General features: G+C 43.4%; 1 protein-coding gene across 6 annotated transcripts in view; it reads left to right on the top strand.

Annotated features, from left to right (window-relative positions):
- Positions 1-19,673, top strand: part of LOC148020437 (K(+) efflux antiporter 5-like) — a 178,845-nt gene that overhangs the window by 33,765 nt on the left and 125,407 nt on the right. For all 6 annotated transcript variants that reach the window (XM_087700745.1, XM_087700744.1, XM_087700743.1 and 3 more), the window contains exons 2-3: positions 249-298; positions 592-659. In XM_087700745.1, coding sequence (XP_087556871.1) covers positions 249-298; positions 592-659 — 118 coding nt within the window. The remainder of the gene's footprint in view (positions 1-248; positions 299-591; positions 660-19,673) is intronic.

Below are 19,673 nucleotides of genomic sequence, written 5' to 3'. Positions count from 1 at the left end.
GCATTGCAGTAGTTATTTTGTCATGATGGCAACATGACATGTATTCATACTGCTGTTAGGTTGTGGCTGGACAGCCTTTTATGTGCTCACATCCTCTTATTTAGAGGATATAATTTTTGGCAGATGGCAACCTAGATGTTGAGATTCTTCTGAGGTTGCATAACAACAGTGCTCAAAGATGCAAATACTGAACTTTCAAAACGTAATGTTTAGTGATTATCCAACCACGTTTTGTTTCATATTTACAGGCAATGAAGGAAATGGAAGCAGTTTCAACAGCAGTGTAACCGAACAACAGGTCACATTTCTTCATTTGAACTTGGTGTTGTGTGAAATTTTAAGTGCTTGAGGTTTCTGTCATATGCTGGCCCTTGATTCAGCCGTCCATATTGTTTAATGTAACATCACATTCTAAAATTTGTTCTATTTTTTCTGGTTATAAAATTTGTATTTTCTCCCTTTGGGTGTTTCTGCCAATAATATAAGCAGTAGCATTTCCAGGTAGCTTGTGTATACAGTCAGCAAAGATGGACGTATCATTAAATTGGCTGCAGACAAAGCAGTAACTGGCTTTTCTTTGTTTTTTGACAGGCTGTTCTTGAAACTGTTGCAAGAGTCAGTCATGATAAGCCCAAAAAAAATGATACTCAAGTAGAGAAGTGAGTCTCTCTCTCTTTTTTCGTGAATAAATGTATATTAATGTTGGAATATTTACGTCAGGCCTTCAGGCCATCCAAACAGAAAGGATACAAGTCTCACATCAGGCCTACTGGCCTGCCATGTAAATCCTGTCAAGCACAAGTCAAAGCCTAAAGGGTACTATAAAGTAACAAACAAATATCATGCTGGCTGCAGAACTGGAGTAGAGCGAACAATATCCAGCCAAGGAGCAGCCACATCAGGGAGGACCACATCTACTGAAATCATGGAAGAAATGTGCCATAAGATTAATCTGCGAACATGGGTCACATGACCACGAATACCCGAGGCTGAGTCGAAAATAAAGGCAGTACGAGTACGCCAAATGTGTCAGAGGGCTGTCGATCTGAGAAATTGGAAAAGGTAGGCATGATCCGAGTGCAAAGAATACAATGAAGGCATCTTGCCCAAGACCCAAGAAGAGATGGGTGTATGTTGCTGACGGGTCGCCAAGGTCCACACACGGGAAACAAAGCTCCAAATGTGTCTTGCTAGAGGGCAAGAGACGAAGAGGTGAATTGGTGTCTCATTACAAGTAGTGCAAAAGACACAATGGCCCCATGAGATCTTGTGGGCATGGAGGACATCCCTAGTGGGAAGACCACTAATAAGTAGCCTCCACACAAAAACTTTCCCATGATAAGGAATCTTGGACCTCCACAATTGAAGAAATCTATTTCGCCACTTCTCTCTACTATGTCCTGGGCACACGAAACTTTATTTGCTTTCTCAGTGATCCATCGCTCATCTTCTACTATCTTGTGTTAGATTTGATTAGTGGACTTTTTTTGAAAATCATTTGGTTTCACAAACATCCAATTGTGCCACGGTGAAGTACACTGAAAAGCAGGTAGTGGATTATACCATTGAAGCTGGTCTTGCAGGGTCGACCAGATCTGTCTATAGCCTCCAGGCACCTCAAAATGTTGGCATATGTGTTGGAACCAACCATGATGTGTCAAAGGCAGACTTTCTTTTGTATGTGTCTTATTGAACCAACCCTCCATGATACTCATTTTCAACCAATATCGAGATTTATGCAAGTCCCAAACAATATTAACCTTAGCAACCAGCCAATGGCAGTCCTTAATTATAAGCCAATACTGTGAGAGTGCGCAATGGAAGAAGGAACACGAACACAGAGAGAGAGAAAGCAGAAGATGAAGGAAGAAATATTGCACTGACTGAAGATGAATGCTGAATTCAATGATGAGGACTAATCAGTCCCTGCACGTAGGTGTCAGTAAGGGCGCCAAATTAGGCTGAGATGATGGCAACACGAATGTTGGAGTGTTCGAAAAATGGAGTGTGCTGAATCTGCAAAAGAGTGATTTGCCAAGTGTGGGAGGTGTACTATATGTCGCCATCTCCACCAAAAACTGGCCGATTGCATATAGGACTATGCCCTAAATCTGGACGACTGCCAGTAGATGAAGGTACGATTGCAATAAATGCAGTTCCATTGCATAGAAAAAATGATGCCAATCTCTCCCAAGCAGCCGTGGACCAAAAAGATATGCCCTAAATCTATATGATTGCTAGCAGATGAAGGTACGACTGCAATAAATGCAATTCGATTGTAGAAAAAATGGAAAAATGATGATAATCTCGCCCAGGCAGTCGTGGACCAAAAAGATGGTGGCAGTAAGTGTCAACCAACTAACAAACCATGGAAATGCATAATAAATGTGCCTAAAATAGAAGAAATGTACTCTAGAATGCTAGAGCTCCCATGTCTCCATTAGACTGTGACAGGAGCTCACAACCAAGAGATGACAGATTCACGAGTAAAATAGGCAGGCTAACACCTCCTTTGAGATCTTGGGAGTGTTTGAAGACCCAACAACCTCGTGTGATGAAGCATAGAAGCCTTGGGCAAAGGCTTCATGAAGAGATCCGCCGCATTGTCCTCCGTGGGACAATAGGCCACTGCTAGCTCGAAATATACGATCCGCTCACAAACACAGTGATACCGAACCTCAATGTACTTCATGCGAACATGAAACATTGGGTTCTTGGGAGTATGGTGATGAAGCATAGAAGCCTTGGGCAAAGGCTTCACGAAGAGATTCGCTGCATTGTCCTCTGTGGGACAATAGGCCACTGCTAGCTCGAAATATACGATCCGCTCACAAACACAGTGATACCGAACCTCAATGTACTTCATGCGATGAAACAGTGGGTTTTTCACTAGAGCAAGGGCACTTTGGTTGTCCATGCGAAGCTTCGTAGGTCCTGTCTGTGGAAAGCCAATCTCCACCAACATACGACGTAGCCAAACTGCCTCCATAGTGATCGAACATAAGGCATGATACTTGGCCTTTGTAGAAGAAAGAGCCACAGTAGACTGCTTCTTGTTGCTCCAAGAGATAGCTCCCGATCCAAGGGAGAAGATATAATCTATAGTGGATTGTCTAGAATCCACATCACCTACCCAATTAGAGTCACTCCATCGAGAAAGAGTAACCCCCTCTCCATACATAATCCAGTAGGAGCAAGTCCCCTATAAATATGGAAGAACACAGAAGGCTGCGCTCTAGTGATCTTGTGTAGGAGTCTGTATAAAAGAAGACAACAAAGCCACCACAAAAGAAATATTCGATCGAGTGTGAATGAGCCAGATAAGAGAGCTAATAAGGCACCTATAATGGGTAGCATTTGAAAGGGGATCTCTTGCTGCCACAAGCTTAGACTTAGGGTCCATGGGGTAAGAAATAGGCCGACACTCAGCCATATCAAACTTCGAAACTAGCTCGGAGATGTATCTATGCTTGGAAATGAAATTGCCGTGTGCATTTGATAGATCTACAAAACAAGAAAGAAGTGTAGGATCCCATGATCATGTTGGGGGTAAGGGCGCCTCCGCCTAGCTGCCCGTGTATTATTGTACTGATAGTACCCGCCACTGCACACTACAAGTGGCGGGCGCCCGTCACTGTCACTTTATTCTTTATTCTCTTAGTGATAGTTTGAATAAAGGAAGGCGTGGTCACACATTGTGACTGTTGGAGTTTCCATTTTGTGTCTCTCTTTCTTGCTCTTGCTCTCCCACTATAGCTCTTCCAAGCAAGCTTTGATTCTTCTCACCTTTCAACTAGTATCAGAGCTTGGATTCATGACTACTCAAGCTTGGTTTGTGGCATCTTCAGCTTCCTATTGATTACCTACACTCATTGGGTCTCCTTCCTGGCAGCCATAGCCGACTCTCTCAAGCTCCCGTTACTCCGCGGCTTCCCGAGCACCTATCCGGCCCCTTTGGGCACCCTCAGGGCATTGTATCAGAGGTATTTCTCCATTTACTTTAGGGTTTCATGCTGGTCACAGGTATACAGGTCTAAGAAGAAGAAAGGGGCAGTACCATTGTATCTTGTTGACTCAATATCTTGACATAGGCCTTTGTGGGGCACCTTAGGCTTGTTGTGTGCCTTCTTTGGCACCCCCTTGAGCTTCCTACCACGTTGACCAGCCCAAAAACGTGAGTAGCAACCCAGGAAAATCAGCGTGAATTTGCGCCAGTTCATGGCAGCCCCTGGACAGCTCATCCCAGTCATTGGCAGCCTCATTTGGGCACTATACACTTGGTGTATGCTTGGCATTTGATCCTGAGCCTTGGCATTGAGCATTGATGTGATTTACTTCAGGTTTGAGATTGTTATACATAGTTTACAGGTAGCCCACAGCAGTGCTACACTAGCATTTTATGTCTGGACCACTTTGGCATTGACATTGGTTGCCTGGTTGGTCTCGAATGCTCCCCAAATGCTAGGGGAATGTATGCCTATGATGTGAGATGCTTTTGGGGCTGAATTTACTCAATCTTTGACTATTTTACACAGTCCACAGGCAGCCCAAAACAACGCAACCCCCTGTCATTACATTTTATGCTTATGCTCATGGTCATTTGATGTCCGATTATGCCCGGTTGGTGCCTATATATATGGGAAAGTATGCCTATGGTTTGCCTATGGTATTGAGCTTGGATTGAGCCACTGTTTGCTTAGTTTTGGATATTTATTTGTTGCTGGAATATTCAGGGCTAAAGCTCATTTGCTTATGTTTGGATATGCCTATTGGATTGGAGCTATGTCTTGGGTGTATACATTGATGTAGTGACTCTCGGGGATTGACATAGAGCTTGGATTTGCTCTCGGATCATTGGTAGAGCTTGAGCTTGCTTCGCATAGCATTTGGATCTCCATCTTTGATGTACTTATGGCATGTACTTTGCTTATGTCTGACCGGTCTTGACATGCTTAGCTTATGCCACTTATACATGCTAGTTACATTGTCTTGGAGTTGATTGCTACTGCGGCTTACTTGGGCTTGACATTTGATTATCCGGAGCTTACTTTGGCTATTTCTTGGCTTGCCAGAGTTACAATTTGGATGTACTTGATGTCTATGGATGCTATGCTTGGATGCTATGGAGCCTATATGCTCGGGATGTCTCATTGATGCTTGATCTTGGACACTTGTCATTGGTGTACTCTTACATGCTTTGTTCGAGCTTTCTTGCTTGACACTTACGGCTTTTGTGCGAGTGGGAGTGTCTTTGGATGCTTGACGCGGTTTATGCTACTTGAGCATTCTGACACTTGAGACTGGGATTTTCACTTAGATGTTGTATGGTTGATATACCGTGGTTCTCACAGATGTACTTGGGCTGATTTGGGCTTTGCACTCCCTAAGCATATGCCTATTTGTGTCAGTTCGTGCCAATGTTGTGTACACTTTGTCCTATTGTCCTATTACATAGGGGGTGTTCCGGCTTACCGACGTATTCGTTTAACATGCTTGGGTGTTTGCTCGATGTCCGTACGACTGTCACTTGCTGATTTGTGCCCGCTTGATGCTGGTCATGCTTTGGTAGTTAGTAGTTGACTTGGTGTATTCATTTTGCCTATAGTTTGCTCTCATTGTACTTGACTGTAATTTATTACATCAAGCAGTTATGCATAGACTGTACTTGGGCTGATTTGGGCTTTGCACTCCCTAAGCATACACCTATTTGTGTTAGGTCTTGCCAATGTTGTGTACACTTTGTCCTATTACACAGGGGGTGTGCCAGCTTACTGACAGATTCATTTGACATGCTTGGGTGTTCGCTCGATGTCCGTACGATTGTCACTTGCTGATTTATGTCCACTTGATGCTAGTTATGCTTTGATAGTCAGTAGTTGACTTGGTGTATTCATTTTGCTTACAGTTTGCTCTCATTGTACTTGACTGTAATTTATTACAGCAAGAAGTTATGCATAGATTGTGATGTATTTTTCATGCTAAATCATCCTGATTTTATGTACTTTTGATGATACTTGGTGGGCAGCATCATTAGCTATAAGTTCGTGGTCATTTTGCCTTGGTTTTGGTGGTATTTTGGTTGTTTATAGCAGAAAACAACAGGCAGTTTTGAATTGTTTACACCGTTTTGGACTACAGCATGACATCTTCCACTGACAGTGCTATCTTCAACATCACTAAACTTAATGGTACGAATTATGCCTATTGGAAGAGCCAAGTTTGATAGGTATTGGTACAAAAATCGCAGATAAAACCGCTAAGGTTGCATAGAGAGCAGCCTGAAACTATGATTGATGATGAATGGATGGAGCTTGATGAGTTATGCAAGTCTATCCTCATCTTGTCTCTCACTGAACAGGTGCATTACAATGTGGTTGAGGAAGCACAAAGTGCTTGGCAGCTTTGGGATAAGATCAAGAACCTCTATGACAAGAAAAGTTTAGTAAGTTAAATGTATTGGCTGAAGCAACTTATGGATGTGCGCATGAAGGAGAATATGACGATGTCTGCTCATTTGAGCGAGTTCCATACTATCCTCAAGAACTTGACTTCGCAGGGCATTACCTTTAATGATGAGGTTACTCTATTGTTTTTGCTTGGGACTCTGAGTGAGTCATGGGATGTATTCCGCACTACCTTATGTGCTCCTGCTACTATTTTGAACTTGTCTGATGTAGAGAGTGCCTCCTGCAGGAAGAGATTAACTGTAAGAACTTGGATGCCTCCCGTGTGTCACATGCTTTGATTGTTAGAGGCAGAGATGGTAATGGAAAGAATGGCCGTGGAAATGGCCGTGGCAGAGACTCGTAGAAGTTTAGGTCTAGGTCGTGTGGTAAGTCGCGTAGCAAGTCTCGTGGGAGAAATGGTAATGTGATATGTCATCATTGTGGCAAGAAGGGTCATATATGCCCATAGTATCATGAGTCGCGTAATGAGAAGTGCAAAGAGAAAATGAAAGACAAAGTAGAGGAAAAGTTTTCTGATCGTAGCATGGTACTTGCGAAATCCAGTGTGAAATTCGAGGAAATAAATGTCATGCAGGCTAACGAATCCGATGGGGAGTACATACTGGCAGATAGTTTTTGTGATGCTATGCCGTTGACCGAGGTTCACTCTATGTTTGCGCAGTGCTGGCTTTTAGATTCTGGTGCTTCATTTCATGTTACACCATGCCGTGAGTGGTTCCACTCCGACCGCACTGTCTATGGTTCAGTTCTGTTGGGTGATGACAGGTCACTTGCTATTGTTGGCATTAGGGATGTACGATTGCAGTTCTCTACTAGCAGTACTTATCTGTTACAAGATGTACGCTATGTACTTATACTTACACGCAGTCTTATGTTTGTAGGGCAGCTTAATGATGCTGGGTTTCATGTCTCTTTTGGGGATTCTGCTTGGAAGATCACACGTGGCAGACTTGTGCTTGCTAGAGGTGCCAAGACTAGCAGCCTCTATCCTCTTGTAGTTGATGGGTTCTTTGTTGACCATGTTTTGTTACTGGGTTCCATCCCACATGTATCTCTTTGGTATGCCCATTTGGGCTATATGTCTTTGAAGGGAATGAAAATGCTTTCTGGTTTACAGTACTTACCGCCCCTTGACTATTCATGTTTTGATTTAGGCGAGCATTGTCTTTATGGTAGACAGATTAGGAATATGCATAAGAAGTCTGGTAGGACACGCATGAGTGAGCCCTTGGCTGTGTACATTTGAATGTCTGTGGGCCCATGCCCTGTCAGTCTATGGGTGGTGCAAAGTATTTTATGACGTTTCTCGACGATTTTTCAGGTAAAGTCTGGGCTTATTCTATTAAGCTCAAGTTAGATGTCTTGGTTGTGTTTCAGAGATGACTTGCATTGGTTGAAAACCAGACTGGGCATAGGCTGAAATGCCTTAGGACTGACAATGGAGTTGACTTTGATGAAGTCTTTTCTCTTGTGGTCAAGATGACCACTCTACGCTTGGTTTTGGCCCTAGTCGTGCAACTTGACTTGGATATATATCAGATGGATGTTAAGACTTCATTCTTGCATGGGGATTTGCATGATGAGATTTTCATGGAGCAGCCTAAGGGCTTTGCAGAACCTGGCAGGGAGCACCTAGTGTGTAAATTGAAGAAAAGTCTTTATGGCTTGAAGTAGACAGCTAGGGAGTGGAATCATTAGTTTCATGCCTTTATGCAGTCATAGGGCTACAACAGGAGTGCTATGGATCCGTGTCTTTACACGAAGAAAGCCCATGATGGCTCATTGCTTATTTTGCTACTTTATGTGGATGATATGTTGATAGCAAGGAAAGCTCATAAGGAACTGGATGCTCTTAAATTTGAGCTAAAGAAGAGCTTTGAGATCAAGGATTTGGGATAGGTCTCTCACATTCTTGATATGTGTATTGAGTGCGACAGGCATTAGGGACTACTCTACCTCTCGCAGAGGGAGTACATTCATAAAGTCCTTGAGCGTTTCCGCATGCAGAACATGAAGCCTATTGGCTGTCCATTACCTTATGTGAAGGTCTTACAGGCCGATTGTCCACAAACAGATGAGCAGAGGGTCGAGTTGGCCAAGATTCCTTATGCATCAGCTATGGGCAGTTTGATGTATGCCATGATAGCCACTCATCCAGATATTGCCTTTGTAGTTGGTATTGTGGCACGCTATATGGCTACACCTGGCAAGCAGCATTGGGATGTCGTGAAGGGTATCATGAGATACCTGGAGGGCGCATCAGATATGTATATTTGCTATGGCAGCTAGGATACAGGAGTTGTGGGATACATAGACTTCGATTATGCAGGATATGCAGATAGTAAGAAGTCCACTTCTAGCTATGTATTCACCTATGCTAGAGATGCTATCTCTTGGATGTCCCGAGTTCAGAAGTGTACGGCTCTCTCTACTATTGAGGCCAAGTATGTTGCAGGCATTGAGGCTTGCAAGGAGACCATATGGTTGGGCCATTTGGTTCATGACCTTGGGATTGATGCTATACCTACGTTGCATTCAGATTCTATGAGTGCTATTCAGCTAGCCAAGAATCCGGTCTTCCATGCGAAGACAAAATACATTGAGGTGAGGTATCACTTCATACGTGGGGTCGTGGAGGACAGGTCTGTTGACCTTGTCAAGATCTCCACTAACAAAAATCCTGCAGATTTGCTCATGAAAAGCCTTACTATTAAGCGCTTTGCCTTCCTTAGGAGATTAATGGGCGTTGGATGAGATGATGTTTTTCCTTATCCTATTGTACATGTGTACATTGTACTGCCTTTTCTTTTTTCTTTTCACTCCTCACTGGGACAGATTCGTCGGTTTTTGGGGTTAAAGGCGCCTCCGCCTAGCCGCTTGTGTATTACTACACTGACAGTATCCGCCATTGCACATTGCAAGTGGCGGGTGCTCATCATCGTCACTTTATTCTTTATTCTTTTAGTGACAGTTTGAATAAAGAAAGGCCCGGTCACCCATTGTGACTGTTGGAGTTTCCATTTTGTGTCTCTCTTTCTTGCTGTTGCTCTCCCGTCACAACTCTTCCAAGCAAGCTTCGATCCATTCCATCTTTCAGATCCGTCATGTCAAACTCCTATCTCAAAATGTCCTGAGTACAATCAATCTCTTGAGTATTGCTCCTTGTAATGATGAGATCATCCATATACAAGATAACCAAAATACATCTAACTCTCTTAACCTTGTAGTATAGGTTGGGGTCATGAAGCGATCAATCCTTTGGTACCAAGATCTAGGAGCCTGCTTCAAGCCATAGAGGACCTTCCACAATTTGTAGACATGGTCCTCCTTCCCTTGCATAAGAAAACCTAGAGATTATGAGACATAGATCTTTGATGAGTATGAGCGGAAGTGAGGAGAGCACACACGTCAATCGAGATGCAATAGGAGTTTAGTGAACAGTGTGTGAGTGTGAGAGTGAGAGTTGAGAGATAGGTGTGTACCAGTGTGGTACACACAAAGAATAAAAGAATGTATTTATACTTAGGGTACGGTACACTTACACCCGCTAGGGTGAGTCCACATGTGTAAAGTAATATATGCATGGGAGAGCGTAAGGGGCCTTTACACCCAACAACCTCCCACTTAAAGGTCCTAAGCGAACCTTTAACAAACTCCCACAAGTCTAATGCAATGCACAGATTGAGCCTTTGCAAGACTTTTAGTGAGAACATTTGTAGGGTTATCCTGTGATTTGATCTTAGTTAGTGTGACTAGACCATTATCCAGAACCTATATGATAAAATGGTACTGAACATCAATATGTTTGGTACGTGTATGAAACATGGCATTCTTAGCGAGGCTTACAATACTCTGGCTATTGCATCCAAGTACAAGTGTTTTGGTGTGCGGCCATGGACTAAATCCAAGATACATGCCTTCTTAGAGGCTCCATGAGAGTATGTACTCTTTACATGTTTACCCAGAACACAGTCATCACAAAAGTCAAGCTTTGAGTTTTTTACATCAACTCTTCCAAGTGAAGAAAGTGCTTGCAAACCCTTTTGGCTCATGTGTCCAAGACGCTTGTGCCATAACTCCATGTGTGACTACACTTCAGCAACTGCAGCAAACTTTCCAAGAAGTGCCATGTAGTAGAGATAATATAGAGTCCCCTTTTTACCACCTTTAGTGACTAGCATAGACTCTTTCTATATTTTCCACATTCCACCATCAAAAGTAGTGAAGTAACCTTTGCTGTCTAGCTGTCCAACAGAAAGCAAGCTCTTCTTGATGCTAGGTACATACTTAACATCATGAATGATTAATTTTTGACCATTTTCAAGAGCCAGGTGTATGGTGCCCATTTCTTCAATATCACATGCATGATTGTTGCCAAGGTAGACTTTTCCAAGATTACCTTCTGTATAAGAAGAAAAACACACCAAAGATGGAGTTACATGAAATGAAGCACCGCTGTCAACAATCCACGATTGCGACAAACCATCATGACTTGACAACAAAGCATCTATCACATCCGTTTTAGTGATATACAACCCTTCACTATCATAGCATGTGGATTTAAAAATGCAACTAATAAGTCAACATCTTTATCCTCTTCTATCTCCTCAATAACAACACTAGATACCACGTTTGCTTTTTTTGTCTCTTTAGGGGTAGAGCTGCCATCCTTTTCATTCTTTTTGCCTTTTGCACTAGCTTGCTTCTTGCGTTTTTGTTCCCTTTTAACGTACCTGCAATCGTGCTTTTTATGCCCTTTGCGACCACATTGAGAACAAGTTACATCTTGCTATTTTTTCTTGCTTTTACTTCAATTTTTGTTCTTATTTGTAGCATTATATCTTTTTTCAGTTCTTTCTCTTACATTGTAGGTTGATCCATTGTTTTCTCCACTTGCCTTGTGTCTAATCTCTTCATTGAGAATAGAACCACACACACCATCAAATGTCAAGTTGGGGTTTTTGCTTAGTGACACAACCAATGCTTTCCATGAATCGAGCAAAGTCATGAGCAAGAAGATAGCCCTTAATTTAGGGTCAAAAGCTGGTAAGCCTGCATCCTGTAATTGACTCAAAATACTAGTGAAAGGATTCAAATGCTCTGAGGCAGGCTTAGACTCATCAAGCTTCAAGTTGACCTACTTTTGCGTGAGATGTACATGATTGACAGGAGTTGTATTCTCATAAGTAGCCTTGAGTTTCTCCCAAACTGCATAGGTAGTATCAAGTCCCTTTATATCAACCAAGATATCATCTATGATTGCCATTTTAATGTAAATAATGGCCTTTTTATTCATTTTAGCCCAATCCTCATCTGGCAAAGCAACAGGCTTATGTTTTGCCAAAGCATCATTACAGTCCTTTAGAAAGAGTATACCCTGCATACGATCTTTCCAAAGATCAAAGCCATTGCCATCGAATTTGCGAATCTCAAAGAGATTCTTTGTGTCAGATGAAGATGCAATGCCAGCCATCTTCAGTAATAAAAAATTACAATAAAGGGCTGAATGCTTTTAGCTAATAGCAAGGTTGCTGAATGTAACAGCAAGTACACACACTTGTACTTCCAAGGTGTCCAAGAAGCATATGTTTAGCTGCAATTTCAGTCTCAAGTACTAATTACAACATATACACAAATCAAATCTGATATATTTGCATTAATGACAACTCCTACTTTAGTAATACATCATCATAATGCCCAAATGCAATAACCCAAATGCTGTATATACCACTATTTCACTACATAATGAGCATTCAGCAATACATGTACCAAGAGAAGCTGCCCTTTTACAATATTTGAAACATCCAAAGTTCAAGTTTCTTCCACTCAGCAGTGAATCTGCTACAAATTTCACTGTCCAGTCTCAAATCAACTCAAAACGCATGACCGATATGGAAAGCCCCAAAATTTTGAAAGCCCCAAAAATTTTACAGTAAAATTTTCCCAATTGCATCAATAGATCTTCCTGAGCATCAAATGCGGGCAAATGTTGCAGAAATTTTACGAATTTTGCAAAAGCCCCAAATTTTGGTATCCAAGAGTGTACAAATTTCAAAGAAATTGGCTCAACCAAGCAAAATTTCACTTACATTTGAAAATCTTCAAAATTTCAAATGCTTGGGCATTGAATGTCTACAATTTATGGGTCAAGTGTCATTGAAATATGTGACTTGCACCAAATCTGAAAAAAGCCCCAAATTTGCAGGAGCAAATTTGCACAAATTTATGTTCTGTGCTTAGGCATGTGAACACTTGGTAGAGAAGGAAGAGAAATTGAAAATTCCTGATTAAAAATAAAGGTCATTGACTTGTCCGTTTCCCACCTGGCTCTCGTTAGCCCGACACGTGTTGCCCATTAGCCGCCTGCTGGCTCCTGTTTGACACCGCATGCTGGTCCCGTCGATTGGTTGTATTCGGTTTGCCACCTGGTGCATGTTGGTCTGCTCTACCCCCATGTGTTGGTCCCATCCACATGGTTGCCCGTCTGCTGTAGCTCGGTAGGCAATGCCACTTGGCACTAGTCCGGTTGATTGCTTGCTGGTTGGGCCTGTGCTTTGCCGCGCCTCTCGCCTAGGCTTGTGCTGCTCGTGGGTCACTTAGGTGCGTGCTGCCGCCTACAACTAGCAATTGTGGTTGTCGCTTGCAACTGGCGACTATTGCCTGTGGTTGTTGATGTTGCAATTGCCTGCGTGGACCATCACCTTTGATGCCAGTTTGATGAGTACAAGCAGAAGTAGGGAGAGCATAGACGTCAATTGTGGTGCAATAGGAGTTTAGTGAACAGTGTGGGAGTATGAGAGTGAGAGTTAAGAGAGAGGTGTGTACCAGTGTGGTACACACAAAGAATAAAAGAATGTATTTATACTTAGGATACGATACACTTACATCCGCTAGGGTGAGTTCACATGTGTAAAGTAATATACACATGGGAGAGTGTAAGGGGCCTTTACACCCAACAATCTCGTTCTTAAGGACGCCATGTAAGAAGGCAGACTTGACATCCATTTGATAAACAGGCCAACAATGGTGGGTTGCAAGAGTCAAAATAGCCCGAATAGTAGACATTCGAGCCATAGGTGCAAAAGTTTCAAAATAATCCAAACTTGTCCTCTATGTAAAACTCTTGGCAACAAGTCGAGCTTTATGCTTGTCCAAGGAAAAGCATCTGCAAGATACTTGGTCTTACAGACCCACTCCACACCTATCACCTTCCGCTTCTCGGGACACAGAACCAACTCCCAAGTTTGATTTTGCTTGATGGAATCAAGCTTATCCTGCATAGCTTGCCGCGAAACATCCTGTGCAAGAGCCTCCTCAACTGTAGTAGGCTTGTAATCTTGGAGAATCTGTGACATAAGAGCACAGGTCACACAAAAAGAACCATCCCGTTGGGCCTCTAATCGGACAGATCTGCGTGGCCCTGAAGGAGTAGTAGGAAAGTGAGTAACACTTGAATCCTGCATGAGCTTCTTGTATGAACGAGGAATCTAAATAGACTCCTCCTGTTGTGAGAGAGATCGAGTAGCCTTCGCAACTTGCAAGGCACTTGTTTGGGTAAGGGACTCCCCCTGACTAAGGGAAGGGAGATCCTCCTCATTTGAAGAAGGCTCCCCTATTGATAGTTGAGTAGCCCTCGAAGACTCTTGAAGGGATGTTGAAGGGGTGGAAGTACTTACCAAAGAAGTGGTCGCAAGTGTCAAGGGTGGAAGGGAAGCTGGTGTAGAGGGAGGACGAATAGGAGGGGGAGGAGTCGAAGACAAAGAAGGGATGCTAAGAGGCAACTTGGAAGGAAGACGAGGTACTGAAGGTGGGGGAGGGTCAGTTGATGACGAAGAAACACGTGCAAAAGAACCATCAATGGGATCCTCGGAGGCGGCAACCTCATGAAAGATCACATCCCTTCTCAACTCAATCTTCCGTGTCTGTGGGTCGTAGAGCTGGTATCCCTTCATGGTAGTGCTATAGCCCACGAAGATGAGCTTCCTTGACTTCGAGTCGAGTTTCATCTTCCTCTTCTTCTTGTCCACATGGACAAATGCATTACACCCAAAGATGCGAAAATGAGACACGGAAGGCTTCTTACCAAAGAAAGCCTCATATGGAGTCATGTCTTGTAAAGTTGAAGTCGGAGATTGGTTGCGGATGTGGACCGCAGTAGCTGCTGTGTCATTCCAAAAGAAATGAGGAAGACCCCTATGCTCCAACATTGATCGGAAGCATGGTTCGATTCACACGTTCCAACACCATTCTCTGAAGGTGTGTTCGGATGGGTATACTCCACCCGAATGCCTTGATCCTTATAAAACTGCGAAAAGAGATGAAAACTAAACTTGCCACCATGATCTACTCGTATGCCACGGACTTTGGAAGTAGTCTGTGTTTGTTTAAACACCTTTCACTCACAGAATCAGGAGTATGCCTCGCTCTTGTACTCTAGAAAATAAGGCCACACATAACGACTGAAGTTGTTGACAATCAGTATCAAATACTGGTCCTCCCCAAGGGAGGCCATGCCCATAGGTCCGCAAAGGTTGGTGTGCACAAACTCCAGTGGCGTAGAAGCCCTCCTAGTGGCAACTTGGGGATGTGGCGGTTGATGTTGCTTGCCCCTCAAGCAGGTAGGACACTAAGTGTGAAGAGGAGGGAAATTAGGAAGTCTCCACCATCTTCTTCCAAGAAGCCCGCTGAATCGCATCAAGGTTCAGATGCCCATAATGAGCATGACAAAGCAATCCAAGCTCATGGAAAGACCTTGCGGCTAAGGTTGTGAGCGCATAGAGTCCGCCCTCTTGTGTACTTGTCCAAAGAGTTGCACCTATAGAAGTATCCTCCATGGTAACTGCATTCTGAGTAAAGACAACTCGCATACCTAGTTGTGTGAAACCATGAACATAAAATAGGTTAAACCCTGAATTTGATACATAAAGAACCGTCGCGGAAGAAGATGGTCGGTCAGGCAATAAAGGAATAGTCCCCACTCTTTGAACGAGAACAGTAGAGTTGTCACCAATGGTGACGGTGCCTCCTCCGAAACAAATGTCTTAAAGCCAATCCTGTCTATAGGTCATGTGAGAAGAAGCCCCACTATCCACGAGCCATGGCTTCTCCTGTGTGGAAGCAAGAGCTGTATCCTCCTCGGCAAACACATGCACAAAGACAAACTCTATCGTAGGTGGGGTCACCTTCGAATCCTTCGAATCCTTCTGCGTTGGCTTCAAATGGGGGTACTTCTCCTTGGGGTGAGTGTCCTTCCTAGAGTGTGGGCACTTGGGTTTCTTCTCCTTAGAATCCTTCTTGTCCTCTTTCTTCTTGTCCTTGTTCTTGGCCTTCTCCTTTTGTTTCTTCTTCTTCCCTCCACTTGTACCTACACTAAATGCCTTGGTGGAGCCAGAGCCACTGGCCTCCACCTCTTTGAGTTGCTCGTCATGCTCCAAGACAAGCGATGAAAGCTCCTCCCATAAGAGTTTCTTGTGGGTCCTCGAGATGATAAGGCTTGTGTAGAAGACATCAAACCAGGGAGATGGCAACTGAGTCAAGAAGATCATAGCCATATCCTTAAAGAGATCTTCCATCCAAGAGAGGCAAACTCACCTCTCATATCCTGCATCTTTGTGATGTATCCTGCATCTTTGTGATGTGCTCTTTCATAGAAGGAGAGTCATCAAGATTGAGTATCCGCAAATTTTTCTCAAGGGAAATCTTCTGGGCAAATGTCTTGTGCTAATACAAAGACGCAAGCTTACTCCACACTTCTGCGGTAGTCCTCAACCTGCGGACATGCACAAGAACAGAGTCTTGCAAACTCATGAAGAGAAAGGATCCAACTCTAGAGTTTACTAATCCCATAAGGCTACATGGTCCATGGAGGGCCCATCTTTGGGATCCTCGTGGGGATGTGGAATAGGTGAAGAAACAAGCTACCAAAGATCAAATGTGTCAAGTATGCACTCCACCTTGCACGACCACAACGAATAGTTGGAACCATTGGGTTTGTCTTCTTTGGGCAAAGAAGGGAGAACATGAACCTGAGTAGAGGGTATCAAAGAAGGCATCTTCACATCAGATGGAGCCTTAACTTCGGATGGGGAAAATTGAAAGCAATGAAGGACTCTCTAGGCTGCAATGCTGTCAAAAGATGGTCCCACAAATCTCGATAAGCTCTAGGGATGAGAAAGTGCCTCTTGGCAGTGCAGAAAGATATCACCCCCCCGACGACTCACTAGAGTGGTATTAGAGATGGAGGATAAGCCTAGTCATGCCATTTGATTGAATCTAGGACAAAACCTCTTGCTTCCCATCCTATAAAATCAACTTGGACATTGCCAGCAATTCCATTTGAAAAGAGTTAGTTGCTAGATGATGCTCCGCAGGGTTCCAATGGGCCTTTTGAAGGACCAACACCACAAGTTGAGTGATCAAGGAAGAAGAGGGTATGAAAAGGGAGCATCTGCATTAAGAACTTGCTACCATGAGCTGTGAATGGTTGAAATACTATGAGCCATGCCTTGCTCTTCCAAAAAGAACTGGGCAACAAAGACCTAGGGGTGTCAATTAGTGCATGTGGCATGAACGAGAGACCACTAAAGAGCAATGATGTCTGTATGCGCATCTAGAATAGCCCCACCACCCATACTTTTAGAAGTGCCGGCATGGCTCCAAGAGATCCATGAGATATCCACATGCAAAGTGTACTTTTTCCATGGCATAAAGCGAATATTTTTGATGAGAACCCTCAAGGTGGAGGCAATCCAAGGCTAGAGTTGCAAAAAATACGTGAGCGTAGGGAGTGCGATGGATTGTGCTACTTTAAGGTGGACATGTAAAGGCTAGGCACACAATTTCCAATAAAAAAACTTATTCTCCAATTTCTAAGAAATCCATTATAACAATTCCTTGGGTTGAATATCCACACCCATGGGGTAAACCAAATGCTGCACAACATTCCCATGGGGGATCACCATACCTTGCCATTGTAAAGATTGCAAATTTGGTTCAGTATAGCTGATGGGGGAGGATTTGGATGTATTGATACGAATATTAGAGGCTTGTCCAAAAGGCTTTTATACATGGAATGCCTTGTGAAGGTTCTCTTATTCCGCTTTGAGAGTCATGAACGTTTTCTCTCCTAATGATTGGCCTAGGAAATGCTCGCCAAATGGAAGAGAGAGACTAGCCAGCTATCGCCTTGTGAAGGTTCTCTTATTCCACTTTGAGAGTCATGAACGTGTTATCTCCTAATGATTGGCCTACGAAATGCTCGCCAAAGGGAAGAGAGAGACTAGCCAGCTATCTTGTCCCCACCAAATGTAAAAGCATGGAGAGGACCGGATGGGTGGCTAGGGCAAAGAACAAGGGGCTCAAAGGGCAACCCTGCCGAACTAAGCATGCAAGCATAAATGGCTTAGTGACCCCACCAATTAGCATGACCCTTGAAGAGGCATTTGTGCTGATTGTGTATATTAGACAGGACATGTGTGGACCAAAACCCATAACATGCATGAACTTTGCCACAAAAGACCCAATCCAAAATAGTCAAAAGCCTTTGTGAGATCCAATTGAACTAGCACTACTTCGTGTTGAGAGTGCTTCACATAATCTATGGCTAGTTGAATGTTCAATATCTTGTGCAACATATTTTGGCCCTTGATAAATCCATATTAATTATGGTATACAAGGTCGGGAAGTGCTTGTGGAGACGATTAGCCACGACTTTAGAGAAGATATTGTACATAGATCCCATCAATGAGATTGGTTGCCAATGTTTCAGCATTGAGGGTGACGACACTGGAATCAGCTTAATGACTCCCATCTTCCATGAGGTAGGCATAATTCTAGTCTCCCATACTTGTTGGCACATAGCTGCCAAGGGTTTTTGCCATACTGGCAGCATAGGCTTCAAAAAACTCATTAGTCAAGCCATCTAATTGGGCAGATGTAATAAAATATCCATGACCTCTCCCTCTGAGATATCCCTATCCAAATTGTCATGTATATCGAGCGACACTTGATCCTTGACCAAGGCATAGGAAGGGCCTGAGTAGTCTACTGTGCAGAAGGAGAGAAAGAGCCGAGAAGGTCAAGGAAGTATTCTTGATACGTTTGCACAATGGACTACAGATCTATAAGCATCGAGCCGTGCGCATGTTGGAGACGCACCATATTCTCGCAAGCAAGAGAGGCATGCAAGCCTCAAACAAATTTATGCAACTGACATGAAGCAGCTTGTAAATTCTTAGTCAAGCTTTGCAACTTAGCTTGCTGGCAGGATCTCAATTGAACTGCTGAAAGAGTTTTTCAGCCTTGTGGCCAATGGGAGCAGGAACGGATCATTTGGAGAATCAATTAGTAAGGAGTGGACCAATGCGAGCATTGCTTCAGTAGCGTGCTGATGTTGCCTGCAAAGAGAAGCATGATGAATACCATAATGCTTGGCAACCCTTTGCACATTATGGAACTATTGCTCAAAAGAGGCAATGTCCCTAGAGGGGAAATCGAGCAAAAAGCTGTCAACCAACTACTCCATATAACCAAAAAAGACTAGGTGCTTTAGATAGGATGAATTAAAATGCAATGGGAGCTGTCCACACAAAAGGTTCGATAGGGTGGGTGAGCATGTTGAACTTCAAAGGGAAATGATGTGACAAAACATATTGTTGCAGCACCTGGATGTCCATAACCTCTGGCAGCTCTATGTTTGCGTGCTTTGACTCCTAGGTATTAGAGTAGCACCCAAGCACCTATTGCCTCATCCCCGTGTGTGCCTCACAACCACTAATTCTTCCAATTTGCATACGAGCCTTACAGTTCAGCCATTCACTTTCGCATGCTAAGGGTTAGAGCAGCTAACAGAATAAACAGTGAGAGATGAACACAAGAACTCAGAATGGATGGGCAATGTCCTTTAAAGGAAGCATGAGATGAACAATAAAATACCATCAGGTTACCAGCATAGTGACCAGCAGTAATCTCCAGTCCCTCTCTCCGTCTCTCCCCCCTCCCCTCTTCAAGAGGATGAGATTGATGAAAGATGACAATCCAGAGAATGGAGGTGGAGTGTGCATTTATAAGCAGTTGTGGTGTTGCCCTAGAGTGAGAGGTGGTTAGCATGTTAGTCATTTTATGGGTTTTATGGGCTGGTATTGGGCATTTATGTCAGCGCCATTTATGGTAGTGGGGGTAAGCATCTTTTTTTTAAAAATGTGGGTG

Source organism: Lygodium microphyllum, chromosome 19, assembly GCF_053477565.2.
Source record: "Lygodium microphyllum isolate KBCC chromosome 19, Lygodium_microphyllum_v1.1.10, whole genome shotgun sequence".
In the NCBI taxonomy this organism is placed as follows: Eukaryota; Viridiplantae; Streptophyta; class Polypodiopsida; order Schizaeales; family Lygodiaceae; genus Lygodium; species Lygodium microphyllum.
The sequence above is the reverse complement of the archived record's forward strand: the minus strand, read 5'-3'. Positions and strand labels throughout refer to the sequence as shown.